Source organism: Etheostoma cragini, chromosome 19, assembly GCF_013103735.1.
Source record: "Etheostoma cragini isolate CJK2018 chromosome 19, CSU_Ecrag_1.0, whole genome shotgun sequence".
NCBI classification, from domain to species: Eukaryota; Metazoa; Chordata; class Actinopteri; order Perciformes; family Percidae; genus Etheostoma; species Etheostoma cragini.
Window position 1 is genome coordinate 15,963,132 of NC_048425.1, and position 27,439 is coordinate 15,990,570.

The following is a 27,439-nucleotide window of genomic DNA, read 5'->3' on the forward strand; positions in this document are numbered from 1 at the left end:
TTGAAATATTAGGACTTTCTATCTTGAAACATTAGGACTTTTTATCTTGAAATATTAGGACTTTCTATCTTGAAATATCTATATTTCAAGACTTTATCTTGAAATATTAGGACTTTTTATCTTGAAATATTAGGACTTTTTATCTTGAAATATTAAGACTTTATCTTGAAATATTAGGACTTTTTATCTTGAAATATTAGGACTTTTTATCTTGAAATATTAGCACTTTCTATCTTGAAATTATAGGACTTTATATCTTGAAATATTAGGACTTTCTCTCTTGAAATATTGAAAATTTCTATCTTGAAACATTAGTACTTTATATCTTGAAATATTAGGACTTTCTCTCTTAAAACATTAGGACTTTTTATTTTGAAATATTATGACTTTTTTTCTTGAAATATTAAGACTTTATCTTGAAATATTAGGGCTTTTTATCTTGAAATATTAGGACTTTCTCTCTGAAACATTAGGACTTTTTATCTTGAAACATTAGGACTTTTTATCTTGAAACATTAGGACTTTTTATCTTGAAATATTAGGACTTTTTATCTTGAAATATTAGCACTTTCTATCTTGAAATATTAGGACTTTATATCTTGAAATATTAGGACTTTCTCTCTTGAAATATTGGGAATTACTATCTTGAAACATTAGTACTTTCTATTTTGAAATATTAGGACTTTCTATCTTGAAATATTAGGACTTTCTATCTTGAAATATTATGACTTTTTATCTTGAAATATTAAGAATTTATCTTGATATATTAGGACTTTTTATCTTGAAATATTAGGACTTTCTCTCTTGAAACATTAGGACTTTTTATCTTGAAACATTAGGACTTTTTATCTTGAAACATTAGGACTTTCTATCTTGAAATATCAGGACTTTCTATCGTGAAATATTAGGACTTTTTATCTTGAAATATTAGCACTTTCTATCTTGAAATTTTAGGACTTTATATCTTGAAATATTAGGACTTTCTCTCTTGAAATATTGGGAATTTCTATCTTGAAACATTAGTACTTTCTATCTTGAAATATTAGGACTTTCTATCTTGAAATATCAGGACTTTCTATCTTGAAATATTAGGACTTTTCATCTTGAAATATTAGCACTTTCTATCTTGAAATATTAGGACTTTCTATCTTGAAATTTTAGGACTTTCTATCTTGAAATATTAGGACTTTTTATCTTGAGATATTAGGACTTTCTCTCTTGAAATATTAGGAATTTCTATCTTGAAATATTAGGAATTTCTCTCTTGAAATATCAGGACTTTCTATCTTGAAATATTAGAACGTTTTATCTTGAAATATTAGAACGTCTTATCTTAAAATATTAGGACTTTTTATCTTAAAATATTAGGACTTTCTATCTTGAACTATTAGGACTTTTTATCTTGAAATATTTGCACTTTCTATCTTGAAATATTAGGACTTTTTATCTTGAAATATTAGCACTTTCTATCTTGAAATATTAGGACTTTCTATCTTGAAACATTAGGACTTTTTATTTTGAAATAATAGGACTTTTTATTTTGAAACATTTCCCTGGTCTGGTTTCTCCGGAAATTTAAAGCCAGACTGTCATGGCGGCTCGTTCAGAATACGATCTAATATTGTACTCTGCAAAACGTGTTTTTGAAAACATTTTAAGTAGAAATAGGCCGTGCAGCTGCTGAATCTGTCTTCCTTTCAGATCGACAAAGGTCAATTTAAAAGATTTTCATCAGATTTTGAGAGATGAGAGTAGGGGCACAATTAATCAAATTTTAATCGCGATCACAATTTTGACTTTCCACGATCAAATTTGCGCGATCGAGCGATTATCTTTTTAAAGCGTCATTTCATAGAACGGTCCAGGTTCTTTACAAAGCCAATCTACCGCTACTACCGTCTGCTCATGAGCCAGTTAGAGTAGTTCAGGGCACCCCGTGCAGGTTAGTTTCTAGATGTAGACAGTCACAGAGGACAGAGTAACGGGAGGACAACTCAACAGATAGCAGTCGGTTATACGTCAGTCTCAAGGTTCACCAGTTTACCAGTAAACGCAACACCTTCTGGGTTGTTTTTCAGACAACAGCAGTGACCAGTGCTAGTCGGTGCTAATAGCGTCTGTTAGCCGTTACTGTTAGCGCCTCTAGGACGCACCGGTGCTAATATCCTCGCAACCGCTGCAATGCTGTTTATATGGATATGGTTTAATTTTGCGTTACATGACCCATTTCGTCTGTAATGGGTGGGATCTCTCCTCTACTCTCTCTCCGTGCCCCGCCACACAGCGGCCGCTGGGTCCACACTTCTGACATTAGTCCACAGTTTTAATAGTTTTTAACACAGCTGTATATTGTTAAGTATGAGGGGCAAACCTGTATTTCAAAGTCAAAGTCAAAGTCAAAGTCTGCTTTATTGTCAATTTCTTCACATGTCAAAAACATACAAAGAAATCGAAATTGCGTTTCCAGTGTTTCCGCGGGTAACTCTGCTATCGCGGCCATCACGGCGAATAACACAGAAGAAGTTATTGAATGTAACTAACTTCAGTTGGTAGAGTAACAGCGTGGGAGACGGAGCTGCTGGACCTGGGCCAGAGATGTGACCCATGGCCAAAATATCATAGTTCAGAAAAATGCAGCGCAGTGAAGGTACAGACGTTTCATACACACAACGTTTGTATCCGCCGTTCGAGCCGTGCTGGACCTGTTCATAATGAGTCAGCCGTCTCTCGGTGAGTAGCGTCCAGCACACTCCCTCTCGCAGTTATAAATAGCCTATGTGACAATAAAATTAGTTTTGGTTAAAATCGACAAATAATCGTGAGAATAATCGCGATCAAAATTTTGATCAAAATAATCGTGATTATCATTTGGGCCATAATCGTGCAGCCCTAGATGAGAGAGAGCGTTCATCCCGCTCCTCGTTTCCGGGTTTTCACATCACAAATCAGATTGATCATTTGAGTACAACTGTGGGCAGTGCCCGCCTTCCAACCGAGCATGTCAGGTCGGCCAAAACGTAGGCCGACGGCCCCTCCAGACCACTCCTGACGGACAATGGCACTGAACACACCAAACAGACTTGAGTCACCAACCTCGCCAGACTGTCCAACGGCCGAGTATTAAGTTGGTGTGTGTCAGCCATACGGTATCTGGCAGTTGGAGCACTTCCACAGCTTACAAGCGCATGAAACTCTCTTTATTGGTTTGTTGGTACAAAAACATTCCCTTCTTTGACTAGAAAGCTGATGAGAAAAAAACTTGATTCCTCAGAATTTCAGTTGAAATAACTAAAACCTTTGTTCATAACATAAACCTGGTAAATTTTACAGAAGAATCCTGTTTCTTTAATCACTGAAAGACAACTTTGAAATTTACGTTGTGATAAATATCTCTAAAAGCAGCTCAATTACTTCCAAGCTCTTTTGATTTCCTTAATTCTTTTGTTAAGTGACTATTATAATGCTAAATCAATCACTTAAAAGACTATTAAAAGGGGAAAGAAGAGGGTGGATGGTCTGATGTTTGATGAACAGAAGAAAGTGTGTGTTTCATGTGTTTGTTGATTGGAGATTACTAGTGAAAAAAAAGCATTCATTCTTTGCCTTTGACGTGTCTCTCTCTCTCTCTTTGCTTCTCTCACCATCCTGTTATCATCCGCCTTGTTTTGTTTTAAGTTGCTCATCATCCCACATGGCATTTTTGTACACATGCACACACATTTGGATCTTTCTGTTGCTTAGTGTGTTCTGGGTGCATGGAAATGATGTGTGTGTGATGATGATGACAGCATATTCATAAGGTCAGGGCAACAGCAGCAGACCTGAGTGGCTTCATTCTTGAGCTCATCGCGTGACGACCAAAGTGGGACTGATCAGCCGATAAGACAAGGTGTGTGTGTGTGGTTGTAGTTCCAGTAATTCCACACAGCCAATAGGGATCAGATCTTTTTTTCAGGACAGACACATGCTCTACTTAACTGTATCTCTGACACTGTGTAATGTCTTACCTAACACACACACACACTTTAATCTTATCTATGGATGTATGGTCACTTGCTTTGTTAAAACTAAAAGTTAAACACAGATAGACACATCTCCTGTAAAGTCATAACTCCACCAGTCAGGTAAATACAGGCCAATTCAACAGGGGAGGCATTTGACGGTGAGGTGTTCAGGAAGTCATCGGACTGAATAACCGAGAAACAACCACAGGGGTAAAGATAACCAGCTGCTTTTAGAGCCCAACTGATAATGGATTTTTGAGGGTGATAAAGGTATACAGTGTGGCTCAAATGTTTGAGCACCCCAGGTTAAACATTTTATTAACGTTCATAAAGAAGCCAAGAAGAAATTTTTTCAAAAGGCATCAAATAACATACAGTATTAGACATTTGTAAAATATGTCACAAAAAATTTGATTTTATTCCCATAACCCCATCACAGAAAACAAAAAAAAATGGCATAAGCAAAAGTTTGGGCACCCTGCAGAGTTAATACCTTGTACTGTCCCCTTTGGAAATCTGAGACCTGACAGTGTCATGGATTGTTCTCAATCATCGTCTGGAAAGACCAGGTGATGGCAATCTTAAGGTTTTAAATGCCCAGACTCATCTGACCTTGCCCCAACAATCAGCATCATGGGTTCTTCCAAGCAGTTGACAAGAAAACTGAAACTGAAAATAGTTGACGCTCACAATGTAGGAGAAGGCAATAAGGAAACAGAAAAGCAATTTCAGATGCCAATATCCTCTGTTCGGAATGTAATTAAGAAATGGCAGTCATCAGGAACAGTGGAAGTTAAAGCAAGATCTTGAAGACCAAAAAAAATATCAGAACAGCTTGCAGGATTGTGAGAAAAGCAAGTCCAAACCCACGTTTAACTGCAAGAGAATCCATCCAGAAAGACCTGGCAGACACTGGAGTAGTGGTACACCATTCCACTTTAAAGAGATACTTGTACAGATATGGTCTTCATGGAAGAGTTATTAGAAGAAAACCTCTTCTACGTCCTCACCACAAAAATCAGCGTTTGAAGTTTGCAAATAAACACATAGACAAGCCTGATGCATTGTTGGATCAAGTTCTGTGGACCAGTGAGGTTAAAATAGAACTTTTTGGCTGGAATGACCAAAGCTACGTTTGGAGAAGAAAGGGCACAGAGTTTAATGAAAACAACCTCTGTCCAACTGTTAAGCATGGGGTTGGATCCATCATGCTTTGGGGTTGTATTGCAGCCATTGGCACAGGGAACATTTTCATGAATAAAAGGAAAAAGGGATTCAATAAAATTTCAGCAAATTTTAGACGCTAACTTGATGCCTGTGAAAAAGCTGAAGTTAAAGGGAGGATGGCTTCTACAAATGGATAATGATCCTAAACACACCTTTAAAATCCACGGTGGATTACATCAAGAGGCGTAAACTGAAGGTTTTGCCATGGCCTTCACAATCTCCTGACCTCAACATAATTAAAAATCTATGAATAGACCTTAAAAGAGCAGTGCGTGACAGACAGCCAAGAAATCTCAAGAAACTGGAAGACTTTTGGAAGGCAGAATGGGTGAAGAAACTTCAAACAAGAATTGAAAGACTCTTGGCTGGCAACAAGAAGCGTTTCCAAGCTGTGATACTTGCCAAAGGAGGCGGTGCCTGCTATAAACTCTGCAGGGTGAGCAAACTTTTGCAGACGCCATTTTTTGTTTTCTGTTATTTTGAAAGTGTAAATGATGGAATTAAAATCTAACTTTTTGTGACATATTATATGAATGTATATTCGGTCATGCTATGCCTTTTGGAGATTTTTCCATCTGTTCTTGGCTGCGTTATGCACATTAATACAAATTTTTACCTGGGGTGCCCAAACTTTCAAACCCCACTGTAAATATTTGAGAGTTTAACAGGTTAGTCTGCTGATTATTTTTTTCTTTGTTATCTTGCTTGTTCCGATTTAGTTGTTTGGTCTGTAAATGTGACGTCTGAACAGTCTAAAACCCAAATAAACAATCTAAAACAAGGAAATGTTTAACATTTCTAATCACCACATCATTGCTAAATGTACGATCTGGAAATGTTATTTATTTTCACATAAACACATTCTTGATAAGAATCCCTTAGATTTGAATATTACAATATGCGTACTGAACTTGACATTTTACAGTTAAAGAAACAAACTTAAAAAATAACACTAGTGGCAAATACAACAGTACATTTTACTAGAAAGGTCATTAGTATCAATACCAAGTACAAACAATACAAACAACTAAAATATACTAAATGGGAAAAAAAGAATAAAATTTGTAAAAATGCATCCTATTAACAAAAACAAAAAAACAACTTACATGAGACTCACATTTATACAGTGATTTTAAGGCATTAGGGAGCATATGCGTGCGTGCGTGTCTGGTAAGCTGCCCGGCCAAGAGCATGATAATTAGGTTGTAAAACCTTGGCTAATGACTCAGTACTCTAGTCATGTTTTGACTGACTAGGGCCTTATTTACATGCATTTGGTGCACACAAGAACACAGCGGCAGGGGAATGAATTGTATTGGCAGCTTGGTCAGTCAAAGAGGCGCCGCCGGACAGACTAGATGTGTGTGTGTGTGTGGCGCCATGACAACTTTAGCCATTGGACTTGTCATTGTATGTGACAGAGAAGCATTTTATTACCTGTGCCTGCTTGCTTTTCAATTCAGAGCTCTTTAGTTGCACTAAAAAGTCGATTTCTGTGCATGAAAGCACACACACACACACACACACACACACATACAGACACAGACACAGTTTTGAGGCTGTGTTGCTCTTAATGAGAAAAGCTGAGACAGATCATCCAAGCCAATAACCCTTCAGGAAGCAGGGATCAGCTAAAAGCTCCTCAACTAATGTCCAAATTTACCTTTACTGATCTGGCTCTTCTTGGCTAACACACACACACACACACACACACACACACACCACGCTCTGTCTCTTTTGTCAATACTTTTTTGCTCCTTCTGCTTGAAAAAAAAGCCCCTCTGCCCAGCCATGCCTCTGTACTCCACACTCCTGTCATCGCTTTCTCCTCCTCCTCTTCCTGTTTTTTATCTTTCTATTTGTGGACTTTTTGTTAGCTCTTTTTACTTTTAGGCCAGACTATTTTCTTCTCCTTTCTCATAAACATGTTCTATAAATTAAGGAGCTTTCACCTAGGTGTGTGAGACGGGTTTGTGTACAAGGTGTTTTCTGCTTGCGAGAAAAAATGAATGAATGAAGATCTTGTCTGGTGGCTGTTGACCGAGGCCATCCATCAGATATGATATACAGATATAATTTGGGTGGATCACAGGAAAGATAACTTACAGGGCATTTCTGGCAGAAGAAATTGCTGCCACACAGCATGTTGTTTTAGTTTGTTCCTTCACCGAGTCTGAGACACCTGCTAAAGCAGAAATGTCGCTCTTTTTACTGTACTGCATAATGCATACTGTAGGTAAATCAAAGATCTTTTTGAAATATTTTACTCAAAATCACATATGAGAACCTCATGGTGTCACAAGAGGTAGACCCAGGGGATGACCAAAGTCAATAGGATTCATTTCCTAGTTATAGTGGATATCTGCACCAAATTTCCTTTCAAGCCATTCAACAGTTATTAAGATATTTCAGTTGAGTCCAAAGTGGTGGACTGACAGAATGCCGTGGAAGTAACTGTTATCATTAGTGTATCTTCTGTGTTTCTTTACATGCCTCAGAGTGTTTGTGAGATAGCTTGGCAGCGTGCCAGCTCCCTGTATGAGTGTGATCCTGGCTACAGAGCGCTGATTGTGCGCTGTGGTATGGGATGTATGCTGGGCTCAGAGAGTGTTGGGCGCTGCCTAAAAGAGCTGAGCCGCCACCCACCAAACTATTGGGGTTACTAAGGGCATGAGGAGGAGGAGGAGGAGGAGGGAGTGTTTCACATACTCAACTTCTTATTTGTCTGCTTTCTTCCCTCCTCCTTCTCCTCATCATCACACACTCCCCTGAAAAAATTTCAGCTTCTCTTTTTGTTTTATTTGAGTTTTGTGTTCTTCTCACTCTGTTTGTTTCCCGGCCTCCTTCCTTTTTCTCCTTCTCACATACAAATTTCCTCTCCCCCCCTCACACACACACTCACACACACACTCACACACACACACACACACACACATACACACACACATACACACACACACAAATCTCTGCTCTGTCTCAGGTGATTGTCTTGATGTCAACACTGCTACAGTATTTCTCCCCACGGCTTCACAATGATCTGTGTGTGTCTGACTGTGTGTGTGTCTCATTGGATCTGGGGCCATGGCATCGCTCAGCTGCTACTTCTCTAACTGGGTTTGTCTGTAAAGAGCTTAGTGCCGGTGGGCATTGGAGAGCACTAATGCGATTACGTCTACTAACAAGTCACTTCTCACAGGGAGGCTGCGTATATGTGTGTGTGCTTCTGTCAGGGTATAATATTTTGTTCGTTTATGTGTTGTGATTTAAGTACATATTTGGGTGGGTGGTTGTGTGTGCATCTTAAGCTGTACTGAGACCGGCTGGATCAGATGGAGGAGGTGCAAGGGATGAGTGGAGGTCAGCGTTGATCTTGGGTTCAACTGAAGTGCGGACGGTGATAACAGGGTGAGAATCCAGTCAAGACACATTCAGAGAGGTCAAGTTATTCCCAGAAGTGTGGCCATGAAATCTCTGTTTTCTCACTCAGGCTTTGCCGGTGATGCCATAAAACTGACTAGACTGTTGGAATTGTGCCTAATGAAAGCCAACGTTTTTTTTAATTACATATCGTTTCACGTTTTACATACAAATTAGTGTATTATGTACTTTGGTTAAGTATATCTTCTGTTTACTGTAGCATTTTATACCTTGACTATAATTAACAGAGCTTGCAGACAGAACACCAATCACATTTTAGCGTACTGATCTTTAATTCATTTTGATAATCAATTAATAAATAAATGTACCAATGACAGTTGTAGGTCACAGCTCATAGAATGGACTCTTTAGCCTCTTAACAACTATTAAGAGGACAGTTAACCTAGTATTGTATAGGAATGCTGATCAATCAGACTTTTACTTGATGTAAAACCAGAAGTAGTTTGCCCTGCAGATTTTCATAAGTACCTTTCATGATGGTTGAAGGAAGAAGAGTCAAAGGTTATGATAACCTGGAGTTGTCATTCAGTAAGATGGGAAAATGCAAATTAAACACTAGTTATTTATAGCTTTGGCCAACAGATCCTGCAATATGGGGCTTGAGGTTGGAAAATTGGGAGTTTTAAAAACAAAAAAAAATGAGGATTGTAGAACCATCTTTTAACATTATACAGATTGCTCAACTCATACCCCCGAGAGGGAAACTATAGATTATACACACACAGCCTACATTTCAGTTACCTAATCGTGACACATCGACCAGGGTCCACGTTTTCTGCAGCGCTGTTCAATGTGGTCAGTAAGCCAAACTGACAGAGAGTCAAGAATTTCAGAAAGTACATGGGCTACAGGACATTTTCCAATCTGGACACGAGGACAGAGAGTTTTAGATTGACCCCCCGACTGTACCTCTTGCACACACACACACACACACACACACATATACACATGCGCACACGCACACTTCCTTTAGCCATTTACGTGCAAATATATATAAAACTCAACATACAGCCCCCCTCCCGAACACTTTCCATTTTCAAGATCATTGATATCTTTTATGTGGTGATTGAGAGAAAGAACAAACAGTCCCTCGACCCACCTTATGCAACTCATCAGTTTAGATCGAATGAAGGAGCCGTGATGTTTGCTCACCGCTGCCATTATTGGCCTGAGAATGGTCGTTAACCTTTAGAGTGCTGCCTCCCCTCACCTCTACGTCAGCTCCCTGAACTGGACCTCAGTGGTAGAACTAACAGCAGTGTTGATTTTTGAAACAATTGGTCATCAATTTCACACAAAAGCTAATATTGACTTTATTTATCTCCAGCTGTCATTACCCTAGCATCTTAGCTCCCACAAGGTTGATGTTCCTGTCCTGAACAAGTTTTTTTCTGACGCAACCTCAAACCTCACAATATAATGTTAGCTAACAACATGCCACTTCCTCCGCCTTTGGAAATAAAGCTAGGTAAATACTATAGGTAATTTGACAAGCATGCTAATGTTTGTGTCTTACGTCAAAGCAGAAAAACACAGAGTTTTATCCATACATGGGTTTTGGTAAAGCTAACAACACCACCCTCCAAACACTTTCTAGGCCTAGTATCCCTTTTACTAAAGAAATAAATATAAATTTGAGCGTGCAGCTTAGAAGGCAGTGTTGCTGTCAAATGGGAAAAGTAACGTTGCGGGCGAATTGAAAAAGGAACTACGTTTTGTTACGGCTGAACACTGAGACACGAAGACTATTAGTTTAAAGCTTTTACTCTTACTCGTGCTGGCACTGGATATTAACATGTTCTTAAAACCTCAGCCTGCCACAACAGCAATGGGCCTCATATCCTGAGCAATAAATTCAACAATACCTTCCGTGATATTAGTTTTGCGTTTGGATGGTAGAGGCTTAACATCCAGCGGGGTCTGGGGGGCCAGGGGGGGGGCCTGGGGGCACTACCGTAGTTGCGGGTGGGTACGCCGGTGGTTATAAAACAATTATTAGACTATGAAATATGCCAATTATGATATGTTCATATAGCTAGCCTACTCCAAACAGACAGGGCAACCTAACACGGACAAGTTAGCTTACCGTTTTTAGGTGATATGCCATATTTGTAGTCCAGCTGCGATATGCAAACTGTTACTTGCAAACTTTGCATTCAACTTTTTTCCGTTATCTATTTTTGTAAAATGCTGCCACACTGGCGATAACTTCGACATGGTAGAGGAGGACTGACTTGATATTAAACACTCACAATTAAATAAATATCCATCAAGCCCCTATAACAAGGCTTTCTAGCTTAGTTCTTTTTTTAATCTGTCCCCAGTGGGTTGGGCTAATCCAACAAGACTAAAACAAGGGGGGTGTTCTGAAGACAGACTGTTGAAAGACAGACCTGTGAAACAGGGATGCTCTGAAAACACCCCCATTAGCAATTAGTGGTTTCCACCCATAGACAGTTCCGGTCCATGCTTCCACCTGATGAAATAACACAGCAAAAAATCGACCAATCAGAATTTTGAAAGTCGACTGGGAGATTACAGCCCTTGTAGTAACACATTACACTACTTCGTACCTGAAAAAGTAGTTACATTACTGTGTAAGGCGTTACACACAACACTGCTTGTTAGGCTTCACGGAAACTTGATGTTCTGTTTCTGTTGCCTAAACAGAGACTATCTCTGAAATCTACAATTATAACCCCCACACTACACCTCTCCACAGCCGTTAACACAATGTTCTTCTCCGCTGCAGGCATCACACTGCCTAAGTGGAGCATTAAAAGTCTCAAATTGACAAAGGAGAGGAAATGAAATGTGCACAGCTCTCCTGCCTACTTGTTAGTCACATATTGTCAAGAACAAACAAGTAGAAATAGACATAAGATGAGATGGAGGGTCAGGTGGGGTGTAGTCGTGGCACACAAAATGTCTGTAAATTCAAAAATATATGTAGTGTATATATTAATGTAAATGACCAGTTGTCATCCAGAGGAACTGAAAGAAAGTTGACCAGTTGTAAGCGAAAGGTTGTGTGTGTTTGTAGGTTTGAACGAGCGGTCGTCATCAGCACGTGTTGTGCGCTTTTACGCGTCCGAACGAGGTGATGACAGCGTGTTCTTCCCCTCATGATGGTGGAGCTGAGGGCTTTTTGGACTCCAGCAGAACCTGAATATGAATCATCACCTCTCGTACAAAACAACACACACAGAGCGAGTGAACGGTCATGCGTCATCATATTGCTCATTTACATGACGCAGGGACTTTATGTCCACAGGGATCTTACTTGAAACACGTGTGATGGAGAACGAGTGTTGTTACAGTGAGAAATACCATGTTGCTGTACTTCATGTCTCTTTGCATGATGTGTGTGTATTTCTTGTGCAGTCATAAGCTTTAGTAATATGCAGCCATGACCTAAGCCAGCTACCACTGTCGCCTCACTGCCCGGCTCTCCACACACACACACACACACACACACACACACACACACACACACACACACACACACTTCCAACGGCTTGTGGTGCATTGACTCATACATTATGAACACAACCAGCGAGTCCTGTAATTGTGCCATCTGGAACTTGCATCCTCGTCTCTGTTTAAATTGCCTATTTTTTTTCTGACGTTATTTTTATGTTTTAAGCCATCTTTATTTATTTCAGACAAACCACATGTACAGTGCCGTTTAAAGGAGCCTGTTCACTAAACATCTCGAGTACTTTACAGCACAGCTGAACATTTTGCAAATCATTCAGGTGTGATGACACCTTTTACCCTGAGTTTCTTTTGACTCCAGTATGCAGGAGTAATTAGAAAAAAACAACAGAAAGGAGTCACTGGTCCAAAAAGCCCTGTATTACCATGTGTCAGGCAAACCTTGGACTAAATGTTTTAAAGGAGGACAGTGAAGGATAGAGGGAGGTGAGGAGGCAAGAAGAGTAAAAGGAGAAGACTCTTTTAATAAATGTTTATTTTTCTCCTGTGGAGATGTGGAGAAGGCAAGAAGCCTCGCTAGCGGAGCCTCCAGAAGGTTCGAAGATAAATATTTGCGGTGCATGTTAACCAAGTCTGGCTGTCAAACCAGAGTCAGCCACACATCGTCTTGTGTACGCACACATACAGACACTCTTCCACACCTACACTCATTTGTGCAATGCCTGCACAGTCAATTACAGTGTTGACACACAATCACACTCCTAAACACAAAGATCTGCACTGCCCCTAATGAAGCAACATGTAACTGTGTGTGTAAGTGGTGTGTGTGTGTTTGTGTGCGCGCGGGCGTGCATGTGTGCAAGGTCAGGGTTGTCTCTATTAATAATTACACAATTCATCATCAGACTGGAGCAGAAGCTGGCATGTGCACACACACAGAGCTGTGAAACACAGATTGGCGTCAGTTTCTAAACACAGGGGACAGGATTTCCAAATACAAACCAGATTCCACATTGTCAGCCCCCCAGCCCCTTGGCACTTTAATGATCCAAAGGTTTGTCAATTGTTCTCTGTACCTTCTCACTCTGCAAAAACACTCCAGAGACAGTCTGCCTCACTCGGACGCGGGAGATGGCTAGCTGGCTTGTCCATCTATATCCTCCCTTCTCTCAGCAAATAAGTCTCCCTGCGGTGGGGAAGCTGGGGGCTGATCGACGTACTGCTGATGGATGCAGGGAAAGTACTCTGGGTAGAATTAGCAAGCTTTCATGCCAAACAAAGTGATCACACATCTGTCAATAGCAATGTGCTTTTGTATATAGATCCTTTAAATAAATGTTTATGTTAAAACATATTTTTTACAAGTTTTGACAGCTCAATGTGTATTGGATCGATCAGATGAGATGAAGATGAAAAATGAGAAAAGCCTTCTCTGTGTGCACTCTAGACTTCAGTTGATTGTTTGCTTGCTTTCTTTTGATTTCTTCTTGTGCAAGCTGAAGAGCCAATCTGAGTGATCCCTGCCGATGAATATTTTGCCATTTTGTCTAGATTGAATTGAAAGTTTTACCTTCCTTTTTACAAGTTAAACTTTCAAAAAGTCTGACAAGATCCTGTTAAAGGAACAAAGCAATTATCCGACTAGTATTTGAATTATGCTGATCTGACGTTGGGTGAAGCAAGACGAGAAACAAATGTCTCAACAGCAGCTCAGTTGCTCAGCTGCCTTTCTTAAAGATGGCGCAACTGCTTCTTGTGTTTCATTTTGTTTGTCCGTTCACGTCAAAGAGCCAGAGTGATCAGACATTCCGAAAAAAGCCTTACTCAGAATCAGAGTGGGGTCCCCACCTGCTTATGCTGTCACTCTATATATCACTTCAGTCAAGATGGGGTGTGCGGGCATGTGTCTGTGCATGCATGCGCTTTCAGGAAAGTGGCTGAACTGTTGGAGCGACACAGCGCATAGAAATGGGGAAAAATCAGAGTCAGCAAACAATAGAAATGTGTGTGAGGGAGAGAGAGAGAATAACATTCCCCACATTCGTCCTGGGACAGGACGCCCCATGTCAGATTGTAGTACAGTAGACAGTTTCTGTTATGCAAGGACACCAGCGTTTTAAACGATATATTTACAACCACAACATTTTTTTTTTTCAAACAGGGTTCAGCTTTTATACAAATCCAATGTGTTTTAAAGTAGAAACTAAATCTTTTCACCCTTGAGATGCATATTTGACTTTTGGATCTAGAGTGGAGTCATTTGTCTACCAAACTTATTTTTTTAATTGTTTGCAAAAATATGTTTTATGTTTGACATTTATTGTTTTTCTTGGCCCTTTAAAACCAGTTGCCTTCTTACCTGAGCTAGTTGGCAGAAGGCTAAGATGCACCACTAACACAGTAAATGTTTCTCGTTTTTTTAAATGTGAATGTAGTTGACATACAGAGAAGTAGGATTATTTTCAGTATCAATTAATTTGAAGATTTTGTATTAATTGATCGTTAAGTCTAATGTAAAAATAAAAAAAAGCCTGTCACATTTTTCCAGAGCTTAAGCTGTTATCATCAATAGTCTCTTGTTTTTCCAGCTAACAGTTCAAAACCCAGATATAGTTGGTTTACAATGATATAAAACAAAAATGTTCTCCAATTTGTTTTCTGAGAATCTGACTTTTCCTTTCAGTCATACATGCCTGGAGAGTTGAATTTTCAAAAGCTTCCAGGTACACACAGTTACTGTACACGGGCCAATGAAGGGTTCAGCTAAGTTTCCAGCAGCGCTCCCAGCTTCTATTTATGTTTCTTTATATTACAAACGTCTTCTGTTTACAAACCTGTTGACAGTCAAGTATTACCTAACAGGATAACAAATGCGAACTGGATGTTCAGATTCTGTTCAAGGATGATCTAAAAATACTCAGATGTGAATCTGCACGTGGGTAGTGAATGTGGTTCTCCTACAAATGTGCTTTTTCTCCCCTTTTCCCCACCACTGAGCACTGCGGCTCTGTCTGTCTCTTCCTGTCCCCACACATTCCAGCTCCTCTGTGTGCCATAACACACCCACTCAGTCTCCCCCACTGTGGCGCTGCACAATGCAACTAGCCTGCAGCCTCTTGTCTGTGTTTCACTTGAATCATTATACAATCATGTCAAAAGAAAATCTGACATGGCACAGACAGAAATTACAACATTTATTGCGTTAAAGCTTTTAATGTCATGTATAAATTGCTTTTGGCCATTCTCACTTGCACACTTATTCCATCGCTCTCTTGAGATTTCATAACACCTTGTCATAATCTCTGGTGTGTTCTTGCATGAGAACACACCTTGCATTGCTGAATTTTTTTCCCCATGCAACCATACAACCCTTGGGGTATGTACATACAGTGAGGAAAATAAGTATTTGAACACCCTGCTATTTTGCAAGTTCTTCCACTTAGAAATCATGGATGGGGTCTGAAATTGTCATCGTAGGTGCATGTCCACTGTGAGAGACATAATCTAAAAGAAGAAACTCCAGAAATCACAATGTATGATTTTTCAACTATTTATTTGTATGATACAGCTGCAAATAAGTATTTGAACACCTGAGAAAATCAATGTTAATATTTGGTACAGTAGCCTTTGTTTGCAATTACAGAGGTCAAATGTTTCCTGTAGTTTTTCACCAGGTTTGCACACACTGCAGAAGGGATTTTGGCCCACTCCTCCCCACAGATATTCTCTAGATCAGTCAGGTTTCTGGGCTGTCGCTGAGAAACACTAAGTTTGAGCTCCCTTTAAAGATTCTCTATTGGGTTTAGGTCTGGAGACTGGCTAGGCCACGCCAGAACCTTGATATGCTTCTTACAGAGCCACTCCTTGGTTATCCTTGCTGTGTTCTTCGGGTCATTGTCATGTTGGAAGACCCAGCCTCAACCCATCTTCAATGCTCTAACTGAGGGAAGGAGGTTGTTCCCCAACATCTCGCAATACATGGCCCCGCTCATCCTCTCCTTAATACAGTGCAGTCGCCCTGTCCCATGTGCAGAAAAACACCCCCAAAGCAGGATACTACCACCCCCACGCTTCACAGTAGGGATGGTATTCTTGGGATGGCACTCATCATTCTTCTTCCTCCAAACACGATTACTGGAATTATGACCAAAACGTTCTCTTTTGGTCTCATCTGACCACATGACTTTCTCCCATGACTCCTCTGGATCATCCAAATAGTCATTGGCAAACATAAGACGGGCCTTGACATGTGCTGGTTTAAGCAGGGCAACCTTCCGTGCCATGCATGATTTCAAACCATGACGTCTTAGTGTATTACAAACAGTAACCTTGGAAACGGTGGTCCCAGCTCTTTTCAGGTCATTGACCAGCTCCTCCTGTGTAGTTCTGGGCTGATTTCTCACCTCATTGAGACCCCACGAGGTGAGATCTTGCATGGAGCCCCAGTCTGAGGGAGATTGACAGTCATGTTTAGCTTCTTCGATTTTCTAGTGATTACTCCAACAGTAGCCCTTTTTCACCAAGCTGCTTGGCAATTTCCCTGTAAGCCTTTTCAGCCTTGTGGAGGTGTACAATTTTGTCTCTAGTGTCTCTGGACAGCTCTTTGGTCTTGGCCATGTTAGTAGTTGGATTCTTACTGATTGCATGGGGTGGACAGGTGTCTTTATGCAGCTAACGACCTCAAACAGGTGCATCTAATTTAGGATAATAAATGGAGTGGAGGTGGACATTTTGAAGGCAGACTAACAGGTCTTTGAGGGTCAGAATTGTAGCTGATAGACAGGTGTTCAAATAATTATTTGCAGCTGTATTATACAAATAAATAGTTAAAAATCATACATTGTGATTTCTAGATTTTTTTTTTTAGATTATGTCTCTTACAGTGGACATGCACCTACGATGACAATTTCAGACCCCTCCATGATTTCTAAGTGGGAGAACTTGCAAAATAGTTTGGTTCAAATACTTATTTTCCTCACTGTATATATCAAACACTTACACACCTGTGTGTGTGTGTGTGTGTGTGTGTGTGTGTGTGTGTGTGTGTGTGTGTGTGTGTGTGTGTGACAGACAGCACTCGTCTTTCAAACGCCACACAAACTACTTTCCACTGCCAACTGCATTCTGTCTGTAACATCATAATAAGAATTTCATCAAACAGGTTAAATGTTTACTTCCTGAGTTAGCGTCCTTTAAAGTCAAAAGGAGTAAAAGTTTGCACTCCACTTAAAGACTTTAGCTGAGGATCCAACACTCATTCCTTGTAGATTTTAAAGAGGTTGTAGCTTGAGTTTTTGGGGACGAGGCTGTAGATTCATGAATAATTTTCATTGCAGATTATTTTCTCTGTCTGTGAAATCTCTGAAAATAGTGAAAAATGTCTGTTAAATTTTCCAAAGCATGCAATTAGTGACTTTGTTTTGAGCTGGTCTGACCAATGGAAGGGTAGGAAGTGGGCCTTTACAGGGTCCTGCTGCATTAGGACTGAAATGGAAGTATTTAGCAATTTCTGGCTATATAAATAAAAATACATTTCTTGGTGTAAAAACAAGTATTTGGAACATAAGGAGACTTACCCGTGGACCACAGAGAAGTGGGTTAGGCTGCACGGGTTGTTTTAAGTTACTGCAAATGTTCTGATACTTTTGTTTTCACCGTGAAACTGGGTCATTGCAACCCATAAGTCTTCTGATTACAAACGGACTACTGCCTCCGCCCTGCATGAAGAAGCAATTATCAAACTTTTTACAACCATCTTTGAAGCCCACAAGAGGCAAGTGTTTGAGACTCACAGATGTGAGGTGGAGTATCAGTTTAATTGTCATCCATACATGTAGGTGCCAGATTCATGACTTACAAATAAGTACTGTGAAATCATACACATGCGCTGTTAAAACACAGCGAACATTATATCTTCATAACTGACAGACTTTCTGGCGTCATTGGAAGAAATTAAATGAGGTGACACAGGAGCTGTCCTGCTGCTTCAGTCTGCCAGTGTTCATTCAGTGTGGCTGCAGCTGTCCTGACGCTGAATCCCAGCTCATGTTGCTGTTGTACCACTTACCCACTGGATGATTTAATGGAAGTATAATAACAGCACTGAAAGACTGCAAGAGCTAAAGTCGCTGGCAACAAAAATTGCTGCCATTGTGGAAAAGCAGTTTGAGTGGGACTTTAACATCCTAATAATAAAATAATTCCATAACTATTTCCAGGAAAAAGTTCCTTGCTGCTCTCAGCATGTAGGTCAGAGGTCAGAGTTTGCTTCGGAACTACACCCTTGGAACTGGAAGGAATTTGCTATCTTGCACAAAGACGTCTCTGCAGGTTGGAACCCTGAAGAGAAATCTCTCAAACCACATAATTTTACCTGGATGTACAGCATAGATCGATGTATTCAAGAAGTAGCACATTTTCTGCCTCGAGCCATATACAGTGCTTGTGATTAGATGAGATATAGCAATAAACACCATGGGGATTTCCAGTCATTTATCTTTTTCTCATTTGAAACCTTAAGAACCACCACTGATGCTTTTGGTTCCCATGCAGGTTAGTTGAGTATACTGCTGTTTTGTTTTTATCTTTCTGCAGGTTCTGTTTTCACTTGATGGGGTCTAATAAATCAATTAAGTGCTTTCCGTTAAAATAAAATATGACTGAACTCAAACTGACTAAGTGACCAGTAGACTCAGTGTCTCCTATCATGTTGTGTAGATTTGTGCCTTGTGGGAGCTGGGGCAGCATAAAAATGACAGACTGACACACTCAATTTACAACCAGAGAACACGGTGGCTTATTCAATTTTAGGCTGCCCTCGATTGAGACATCACATAGACCCAGACTTTCCTAATTAAACACACACGCACACACACACACACACACACGAGGTTAGAGAACAGTTATTGGCTAGACACGAACTGCAGAGGCAGATAGCCTTGTCTAACCTCTTGATTTAAACAGTCTGGCAGAGGAAGGGGAAGAAAAGCACACATACACTCACACTATCTTTACTGCGGTCATTATTGAATCAATTTGCCCACAGATGGAGAAACAATGTAAGGAAATGAAGGAGATCGATGGAGATACTGCCAAGGGATGGTCAGACTGATGGAAGAGGAAGCAGGGAAAGCAAGAAAGCAGTATTTGATTAGAATGGAAACATATCCTGTGTAGTTACATATAAAGTGGTTCATGGGCATTAGCATGAGGCATTGGAGAGTTGTTTTCCTGTATAATTTGCCATGTCTGTGTTTTGGGGAAAGGTCATCATTAAGTGAATGTCATCCACATAATTATAGTATCTTCCTCTGTGTCCTTTTTGTATGTGTGGTTTGTGTGTGTCCATGGCGGTGCACCAGTGCGTGTCCAGCCTGTCTCCTCTGTTCCCTCTGGTTGCCTGGCTTGATTGTTTGTGTTGCTTTTTTCGAGCTGGCCGACTAAATTAGGGGGCTGCTCCGCTCTGCTTTAGGCCGCCATGGCTTGGCTGGCTGGCGGGCACTGTCTGTGCTGAGGGGGGCTAAATATAGCTCACTGCACCAGGAAGAGGACTAACTGAAGAGAGAGAAAGGGAGGGAGGGTCATAAATATAGAGTACCCTCGTGCAATTAGAGAGTCAAGCACTGCTGGGAAATTTTAGGGAAATAGACGCAGAGAACTCTCTCTCAGCCTGTTCTCTTTACCAGCCTTGTGCATTTGTTATTTTGGCTGATGGCAGCCTGAGTGCCTTTGGTGTGAGTCATCACATCAGATAGAAGGTAACCCAGTTTAAAGGGCATGGACTTTATAGTCATAGTCATGGTCAGAACTGAAGAAGTTATTGGGATGGGAGACGAAACGTCTGCAAAGCACCTTTAACCAAGTCCAGTTGACATTGATTTTTAATCCTTACCCTGATTTTGATGCCAACTATTCTGCATTTTTCACTAACGCTTTCATTAATGGATGATATCAGTTTTAAGGCACGTCAGAATTTCTGTTGGGTCAGCCAGTTTATTTTGTATAATTTATTTCCTGGCAGCTTGTATGTCCGTCCAATTATAGCTTGTCGTCTTTCCTAGGCGAGTCAACCCCAACAACACCATCCATCTTAGGCCTTAGCATGTTTACAGTCATGCATGGAAGAAGCCCTATTGGTCAACAATACCAAAAATGTTGTCAAACTAGTTGAGAGAAGGCTAACAAAAAAAAAACTCTGGCATGCTAATGTTGTTTGACATCTTGAGGCTGTGATAGTTGTCGTCCATTATGATAACACTACATTGCATAAATGTAGTGATTAAACTACTGCCACTATTTTGAATTGACGACTTAAGATTTCACAATGTTTCCCTCATGATTGTGAACTTTTTTTGTCCAAAATAGCTCAGTTTATGGGAGCTTTGAGAGCTACGTAAAATTGTAAATACCAAAATACACCAAAACAAAAAAAAAAACATAAAACAACTGAAACAGCAGAAGTCAACCACAATCCTAAAAACATCCGGCAAAACATCTACAGCCAGTTGTGGCTTCCTCCAAATCAATCAACATTCTCTTAAAAGTGACCAATGAGAGCATCTAATTAAGTTTCATGGATTTCTGTAACTTGTTCCATGTAGCGGGAGCAGCAAACTTAAACGCCTTTTCCCCCAGCTCAGTTCTAACCTTTGGAACAGACAGGAGGAAAAGATCCTGGGAACAACGATTGTAAGTCCCGATACTATTTACACTGATGTAGGTTAGAAGGTAGGATGGAAGTACACCTAAAATAGCCTTGCATATAAAGATGTGTGAAGTTCATAAAGTTCACAATGGTGAGTGAGGGCTTTAAAATAGTTATCAGCTGAAATGGTTTCTGGATTTTACGCTGCCACACTCGCAGCCACACTTGACTCTGAGCCTACAGCAATAGATGCCCTCACCTTCTCCTTCTACTCTTATTTTTTACTTCTATCGTCCATTTTACGGTCACTGTGTTCCCAGCCTGATAAGCAGACACCGATGACTTAAATTAGATATTATAATTAACCTGATACACAAAAGTATGTACTGTACATGTCATGATATTTGAATCTTCTTCTTATCTGGGTTATTGTTTATTCTGCATCTCACCAAACAATTTCTTCTTTCTATGTGTTTGTTTCTTTTTTCTTCCAGAGTGCTGATGTCAGTGTGTCATCCTTTGGGAAACAATCTGGTGCCACTCATAGAACTTCAAAGCTTCGCCTGTTCCTTTTGTGACAACCAATCACATGGGCAACTGGATCGGACACACCCCTGAAGCACTTTGATAGACTGATGGAAAACGTTTTTTCCTTTTTCTTTTTTCTTCGCTTTCATCTTGTTGGTTGTGTAAACCATATTGGATACGTGCCAAATGACATTCTTGAAAAGCTATTTGCTGCTCTCATTCCTTGAGTGAAAGTCAATCAGAGAAGGGTAAAAAAAATGTTTTAAGTGTTTTAATTTTTGATTATTTTTCCAAGAAAAAAATCCTAATCATTAAGAAAATAATGGTCGCTATTTAGTGTATGAAAAAGAAAATGAATAGAATTATATATCTGCTCAAAAAGTGCCTCAGTTTCAGATTGTAGCCATTTTTACAAGAAGTTCAACTTAGAATGAATTACTGAAACTTTGGGTTCAGTTTGTGTGTGCTTGATATAGATAAGACTAGCACTGGTGTGTGCTTTTGCTGTCTTCATGTCGTATGGGATGAGACTGTTGTTTCTAACCTTGTGAGCAACAGTTGGACGTGATTACAGTGTTAGGGAGTCATGTGAGGGTTAAAAATACTGTGCTTGGTCAATATAACACCAGTGAAATGTACTCCTGTGCCATTGAGCTCCAAATCAGATAGAGAGATTCGATGTTGACATGAACAATATTTACAAGTCAGAAAATGGAAATCACAATAAATCCAATATGACGTGAATGCAGCATCTTGGCTATTGATAATGGTAGTAGCCAGTCTGCCGGCCTTCATCTCGACTTTGAGAAATATTAGAGTAGCCTGTGTTAGTGACACAGTCAGCTCATTATAACCTTTTTCTTTCTGGTAACTTTTTAACAAAGCCATACACCTAAAGTATTAAAGACACAGGCACTAGGTAGCAGGGGGTGCAATAGCTTGCTAGTTAGCTAAAGCCAGCTAGGTCAGATTAACATATTAGCATCGTGCCAGAACGTGAATTCAGAGTCCGGTCCTGCTGACCACAGCTCAGGATGAGAGCCCTAATACAGAGCCAGGCAATCCCATTAGTGCTATTAGCACTAGACACTAGTGTCTTGTTAAATCCACTTTGTCTCAGGATGCTAAATAACACTAGGTACGTACAGTTGAGGATAGAAACACTATCAATAGCCATGCTAATGCTAACCTGGTTATGGTTAGCACACTGCTTTAAACACCGGAAATGGGGGTCAGTTCTTATTTCAATTCTGTTGGTATGAAATAATAAATTAAAGTGCTAATTTGTTCTAAGTTATTTTATACATTAAGGTACAAAACATTTGAAGATTTTACACTTAAAAAATTTTAAACTGGTTGAATAGAAAGTGCTTTGACCCTGAAGGCCTCTTTAAGAGGCCTTTCTGTCTTTTGCTTAGCTCTTACTTTAATCTTTGCTGTGCATCAGCACTTAAGTGCCTGTTTGTCCTTTTTATCCTTCTGTCTCTCTGCCCCGTCTAAGCAGCTAGCACTAATAGGGCTGTTCTTGCAGAATATATTAGTCTATTTTTGTGTCTATTTTAGCTAAACAGTTCTCATGAAATAACTTGTGTATGTTTGTTCGATGTGATTATGATGACAATGATGATCAGATGACTTGACTGACAGCAAGGGCCTAATCGGAGGAGTTTGGACTGTTTGTCTTTGCCGGTAATGGAGGACTTAATTGTCACAGGGCCGTAAGTGCAAAAACACAACACCAACAAACAAACAAAAAGACTAAGCTATTACAGCACCTCAAGAAGCAACCTTAAGCTCTCATGTCTGGATGTATTGCTTTGTTTTGTTTTAAAAATGTAACCTTTTGTGTTCCCCGTTGTTTTCTTTTGCAGCAGGGGTGAGAACTGTGACATATCTGGCTTGCTAATGTGACTCTTGGAGATAAAGGTCATTGTGAGGACTTGCGTACGCTTTAACCTTGAATTTTTCTACAACTTTGACCAGAGGATTAAAAAGAAATGCTTGATGAGAAAGAAAAATCCACCACGATAAAAACTAAAGGTCTGAATACATGTGCATCTAGTATGTAGCTCCACATTGTATTTGTCTGCCTGTCTATGGAGGTTCATGAACATGCTCACTCTGGTCAGATGACTTTCAGGGCCGAGAACATAACAATGCAGCTTTATTATGGGCAGATTGGGATCTTTGGTTGGAATTGCCTCTAATAGGAGTTACTAATTCATAAGAGGGATAAAACCAAGTGGACTTTAAACCAGATTCAGCACTTTCATGCAGACTTGCAGACAAACACATGATGTTGAAGTGTTTCTAATGTCTTTTGAAGATGTTATCTTGTTGGGATTTAGCAGTTTTCAGCCAAATGCTTGAAGGTAAAAATAATAATAATAATAATGATGTTTATTTATAGAGCACTTTTAAAATTCCACAAAAAATTGCAAAAATAAATATCAAAGTCGTAAAATCACCAGGTTTTTAAAGAAAAGAAATGAATGGTGTATAAAAACCAATACAGGATAGGAAAAGCTAAGAATAGGAAAAGAATATATGGTGCCGCTGGAATAGACAACAGACCTCTGCCTGAGGATCTCTGAGTAGTGTTGGCGCATACTGTACTAAAAGGTCAGAGAAATACTGTAGTGGGGAGAGAGGCCATGAAGAGCCTTAAAACTAATTGGTAAAATCTATTCTAAAACATTTTGGGACCCAGTATAAAGAGGCTAAAACTGGAGTACTCACATCTCTTGGTTCTGGTTTAAAGCCTTGCAGTAATGTTCTGTACAGTCTGGAGACGATCAATAGAGCTTTAGTTCAGGCAAGTAAAAAGGCTGCTGCAGTAATCTAGGCGCTATTTACCGGTAGTTTAGAAAGAGACTTGTCAATCCTGACAAGCTGACATTATTATCCTGTCATATAAAGCCCCCTTTGAGCTCAGAGCATCTCATGAATGTTTTGAATGTTTTACTTTGTCTAACTGCCTGCCGTCAGGAACTGTCTTCCTTTGAGTACTTGATGGTCACAGCCACATATCAAAACTAAAGTTCCTTTGGGAGACCTCAGACGGACAGGGTTAAAGAGTTTAAAGTGATTTTATTCACTGCGTTGTTTGCGAGGTGTTCATAAAATGTGCAGAAAAGTTCTGCTGCTGTTCTAAATTCTAAAAATCTCTTCCTCCTTTTCCCTCAAGGGATGGTACTGAATGGGAATATTTTGAGATTTTCCATTGATGTAGAATGTTTTACTTCTGTTGCTTTAAGAGAAAAAAGTCAAACAACAAAAGCACTAGTGGTTTCTTTTGTTTCTGTGACTGGCTGCTAAGTTTCCCTTTGAGTGATGTAATGGTAATGATTGTCAAGAAGTGGCAGATTTAAGACAGAAAAACAACAGTGCTACTGATTTAAAGAGGACAAGAAGAGCGGAAGACGCTGCAATTTACAGGCTGAGGCAAATGCAAACATCTGCATGAAATGCCACTGACACAGGCAGGCTCATGCCCCTCACACACTCGCCTTTTTGACACACACACACAGACACTCGTAGAGGCTTGTGACCACAGCAGATGTCACACTGTAATGTGGAATAGAAAACGGTCTGATTGTTATCCGTACAGCCTCTTACACTACTTCCCCACTCCCATTGATAAGATCATTTGCACTCAAAGTTGGCAGGTTTCTACTGGAGTTAATCGTCTCGTTAACTCGTCTTACTGGTAATTTAAACAACGTGGTGTTTGCCGGTTAAGCTCCCTCTCTGTCTTATTCAATAGGCCCTCTCACTCAGCACACAGTTTAATTAAATGAGCTTTTTAGGCATGAGAGATCTGTGCTTCTTTCTCTTCTTGTTAACATGTATGGGGTCTTGTATCACCTTCGTCCACAGATGTCCAAGTAACTCAACCCAGACACAGCACCGTTGGAATTAATAGAAATGAGAACACACGCGCACACACACACACATACAGACGGGAGACGAGGCCTGCACCTGCCAATCCTTTCACTACCCTTATTGAGTAAAAATAACTTTAGTGTATGGACAATAAAAAGCTTGGTAGTTCTTGTATGAGAGAACAAGTGTCCCAACCCCACACCTGAAGGATGGCTTAAACCTACACTCTTCACATGCTTAAACTAAGAGAACCCCAAGGGGAATTTGAGCCCTACTTAGCATGAAACATTACCCTTTTCCCATAACGTACTTGGCCAAGCAGCAGTGCTCCTGATTCATTGGCTGATTTTTACTATTATTAGCAAGAATGTTAAGCATGAAAGTCAAAGTTTTCTGACATCAAATTGATGATGAAAAAGTATTATTAGTACTATTTTCCTGATGCACCCTTAGGCAACGGAAAGCTCTAAATCCACCAGTTACAGTTCAAGCTTTAATTTTGGCTGACGGGAGAGGTCAGATAAACTCAATTTGTCCTCCCCGTTGATATATAGAAAAAAAAGACAATCAATGCTGCTCCTGTAATGGGAGAGAATGGAAGAGCAGAGGCAGGCGGATGGGCACAGCTTCTATCTGGTTGTCTTGGCGACATGCAGCAACATTGCCTGCCTCCTCAGCTGTGGTGGCAACATCTCCAGTCAAGACGAGAGGGGGAAAGAGGCGGAGGAGGGAGGGATACTGGATGGGGGCCAAGGCAAGAGGACACAGAGTTCAGTCGCAGAGAGGTGAGCTGGATGGAGGCCAACAGGTGGACCTGCTGTGTCTTGAGTGGGCGGGTGTATCATCTTCTCATTGTGAGTGTATATCTTTGTAAACACATTCAGAACAAGCACCTATAGGCACAGCAGCAGCAATGGACTCCGTAACCTCACACTGCAGCGTAGACAGGAGTAATTGTCTCTTACTTCTTCAAAAGGTATCCAAAATAAACAATCTGAGTAAAAATCCCATGGTGACCTTCTCAGAACTCATGTCCACTTTTAAGGGCATCACATTTCTTCCAGGATGTTGTTTAGCCGAGGTGGTAGATCCACCCAGATCCTTATGCATCATGAGAAATTAGTTTGTAATTACAACCTTAGGGACTTTACAGATATAATTGGGGAGGCTGAACCTTACCACTTTGTAAAAAACAAGGCCCTCCTCAGGGTTATTTATTAAGTGAACCTAAGTTATTGAGCATACACTGTATTGCATAAGATGCAGTGATGTGCAAAACATGCCGAAAGTAAGATTATGTAGACTACATCGATAACACTTGTGTTTGTCGAGGTGTATTTTTAACGTTTTTTTTTTTTAAATGACTGCTCAGCCCAGTGAACATGTCTTGAGCCTGTGAACAGAACTAGTATGAAGGAGTGATATAAATATGCGCTCAGATGGATGTCTTGGCCTCTTTGATAGGGCACAGAGTGCTATTTTTATGGTGTTTCCCCATTGGTCCCCAGCCTAACAAAGCATGCACAGTCCGTACCGCTACAAATTGGCAACAATACAGGAAGTCTTCCTGTCTTTATGACTTCCTTCACGGCGAATACCACAGGAAACATGCTGGATAGGACACGGAAATAGCTTTGGCTCTCATAGTAGATGTGGGAATGTATATTTAGGCACTATTCCATGCTCATTAATTATTTCCTTCCCATCATTCACACTTTTTCAAGTATATTCCAGAGGTTGGACGTGAGTTAGGATACAGAACGTGTATAGTGATTGAGAAATTATTGATCACTTATAAACAATATAAGTAATAGTACAGGTGTTTTAGCTTAGGTAAACCTACTGTATGTTGGCTGAGCAAATAAAGATCTGGATTAGAGTCAATACACTCCAAACTGCCTCTGCTAATCCTCCCAATCCCACCCCTCCATAGTACTAAAATATAGGTTTCAGTGCAACGTTAATCACTGACTCAATAAAGTCAGTTTACACACACACAAAGTCTTGGTCAAACCAAGTTATGGTTGGGTCCATCCACTGCGTGGCCTGTGACGTCATCTAAACCACAAATACAACAGCCGACGCAACCATTTTTTTATGTATTTCCAGCTTTCTTTTCCTCACCGCCCCCTCTTTCACATAGTGTACTTAGCCAAACAAAAAGCCTTTCTCTGTCTTTCCCTCCCCTTTCTTTCTCCCCACCACCACTGACCCTCTTTCTCTCGCTCTCTCTCTCTCTCTCAATAGAATGTTTGCCTGCTTATGAATCTGTCTC

General features: G+C 40.1%; 1 protein-coding gene across 1 annotated transcript in view; it reads left to right on the forward strand.

Moving 5' to 3' along the window:
* The window catches only part of si:ch73-335l21.1 (insulin receptor substrate 1-B), a 50,864-nt gene extending 26,321 nt beyond the window's left edge, over positions 1-24,543 (forward strand). The window contains exon 4 of the mRNA XM_034901379.1: positions 21,246-24,543. Within this exon, the coding sequence (XP_034757270.1) occupies positions 21,246-21,253 (8 nt within the window). The 3' untranslated portion in view covers positions 21,254-24,543. The remainder of the gene's footprint in view (positions 1-21,245) is intronic.
* Positions 24,544-27,439: the final 2,896 nt, after the last annotated feature.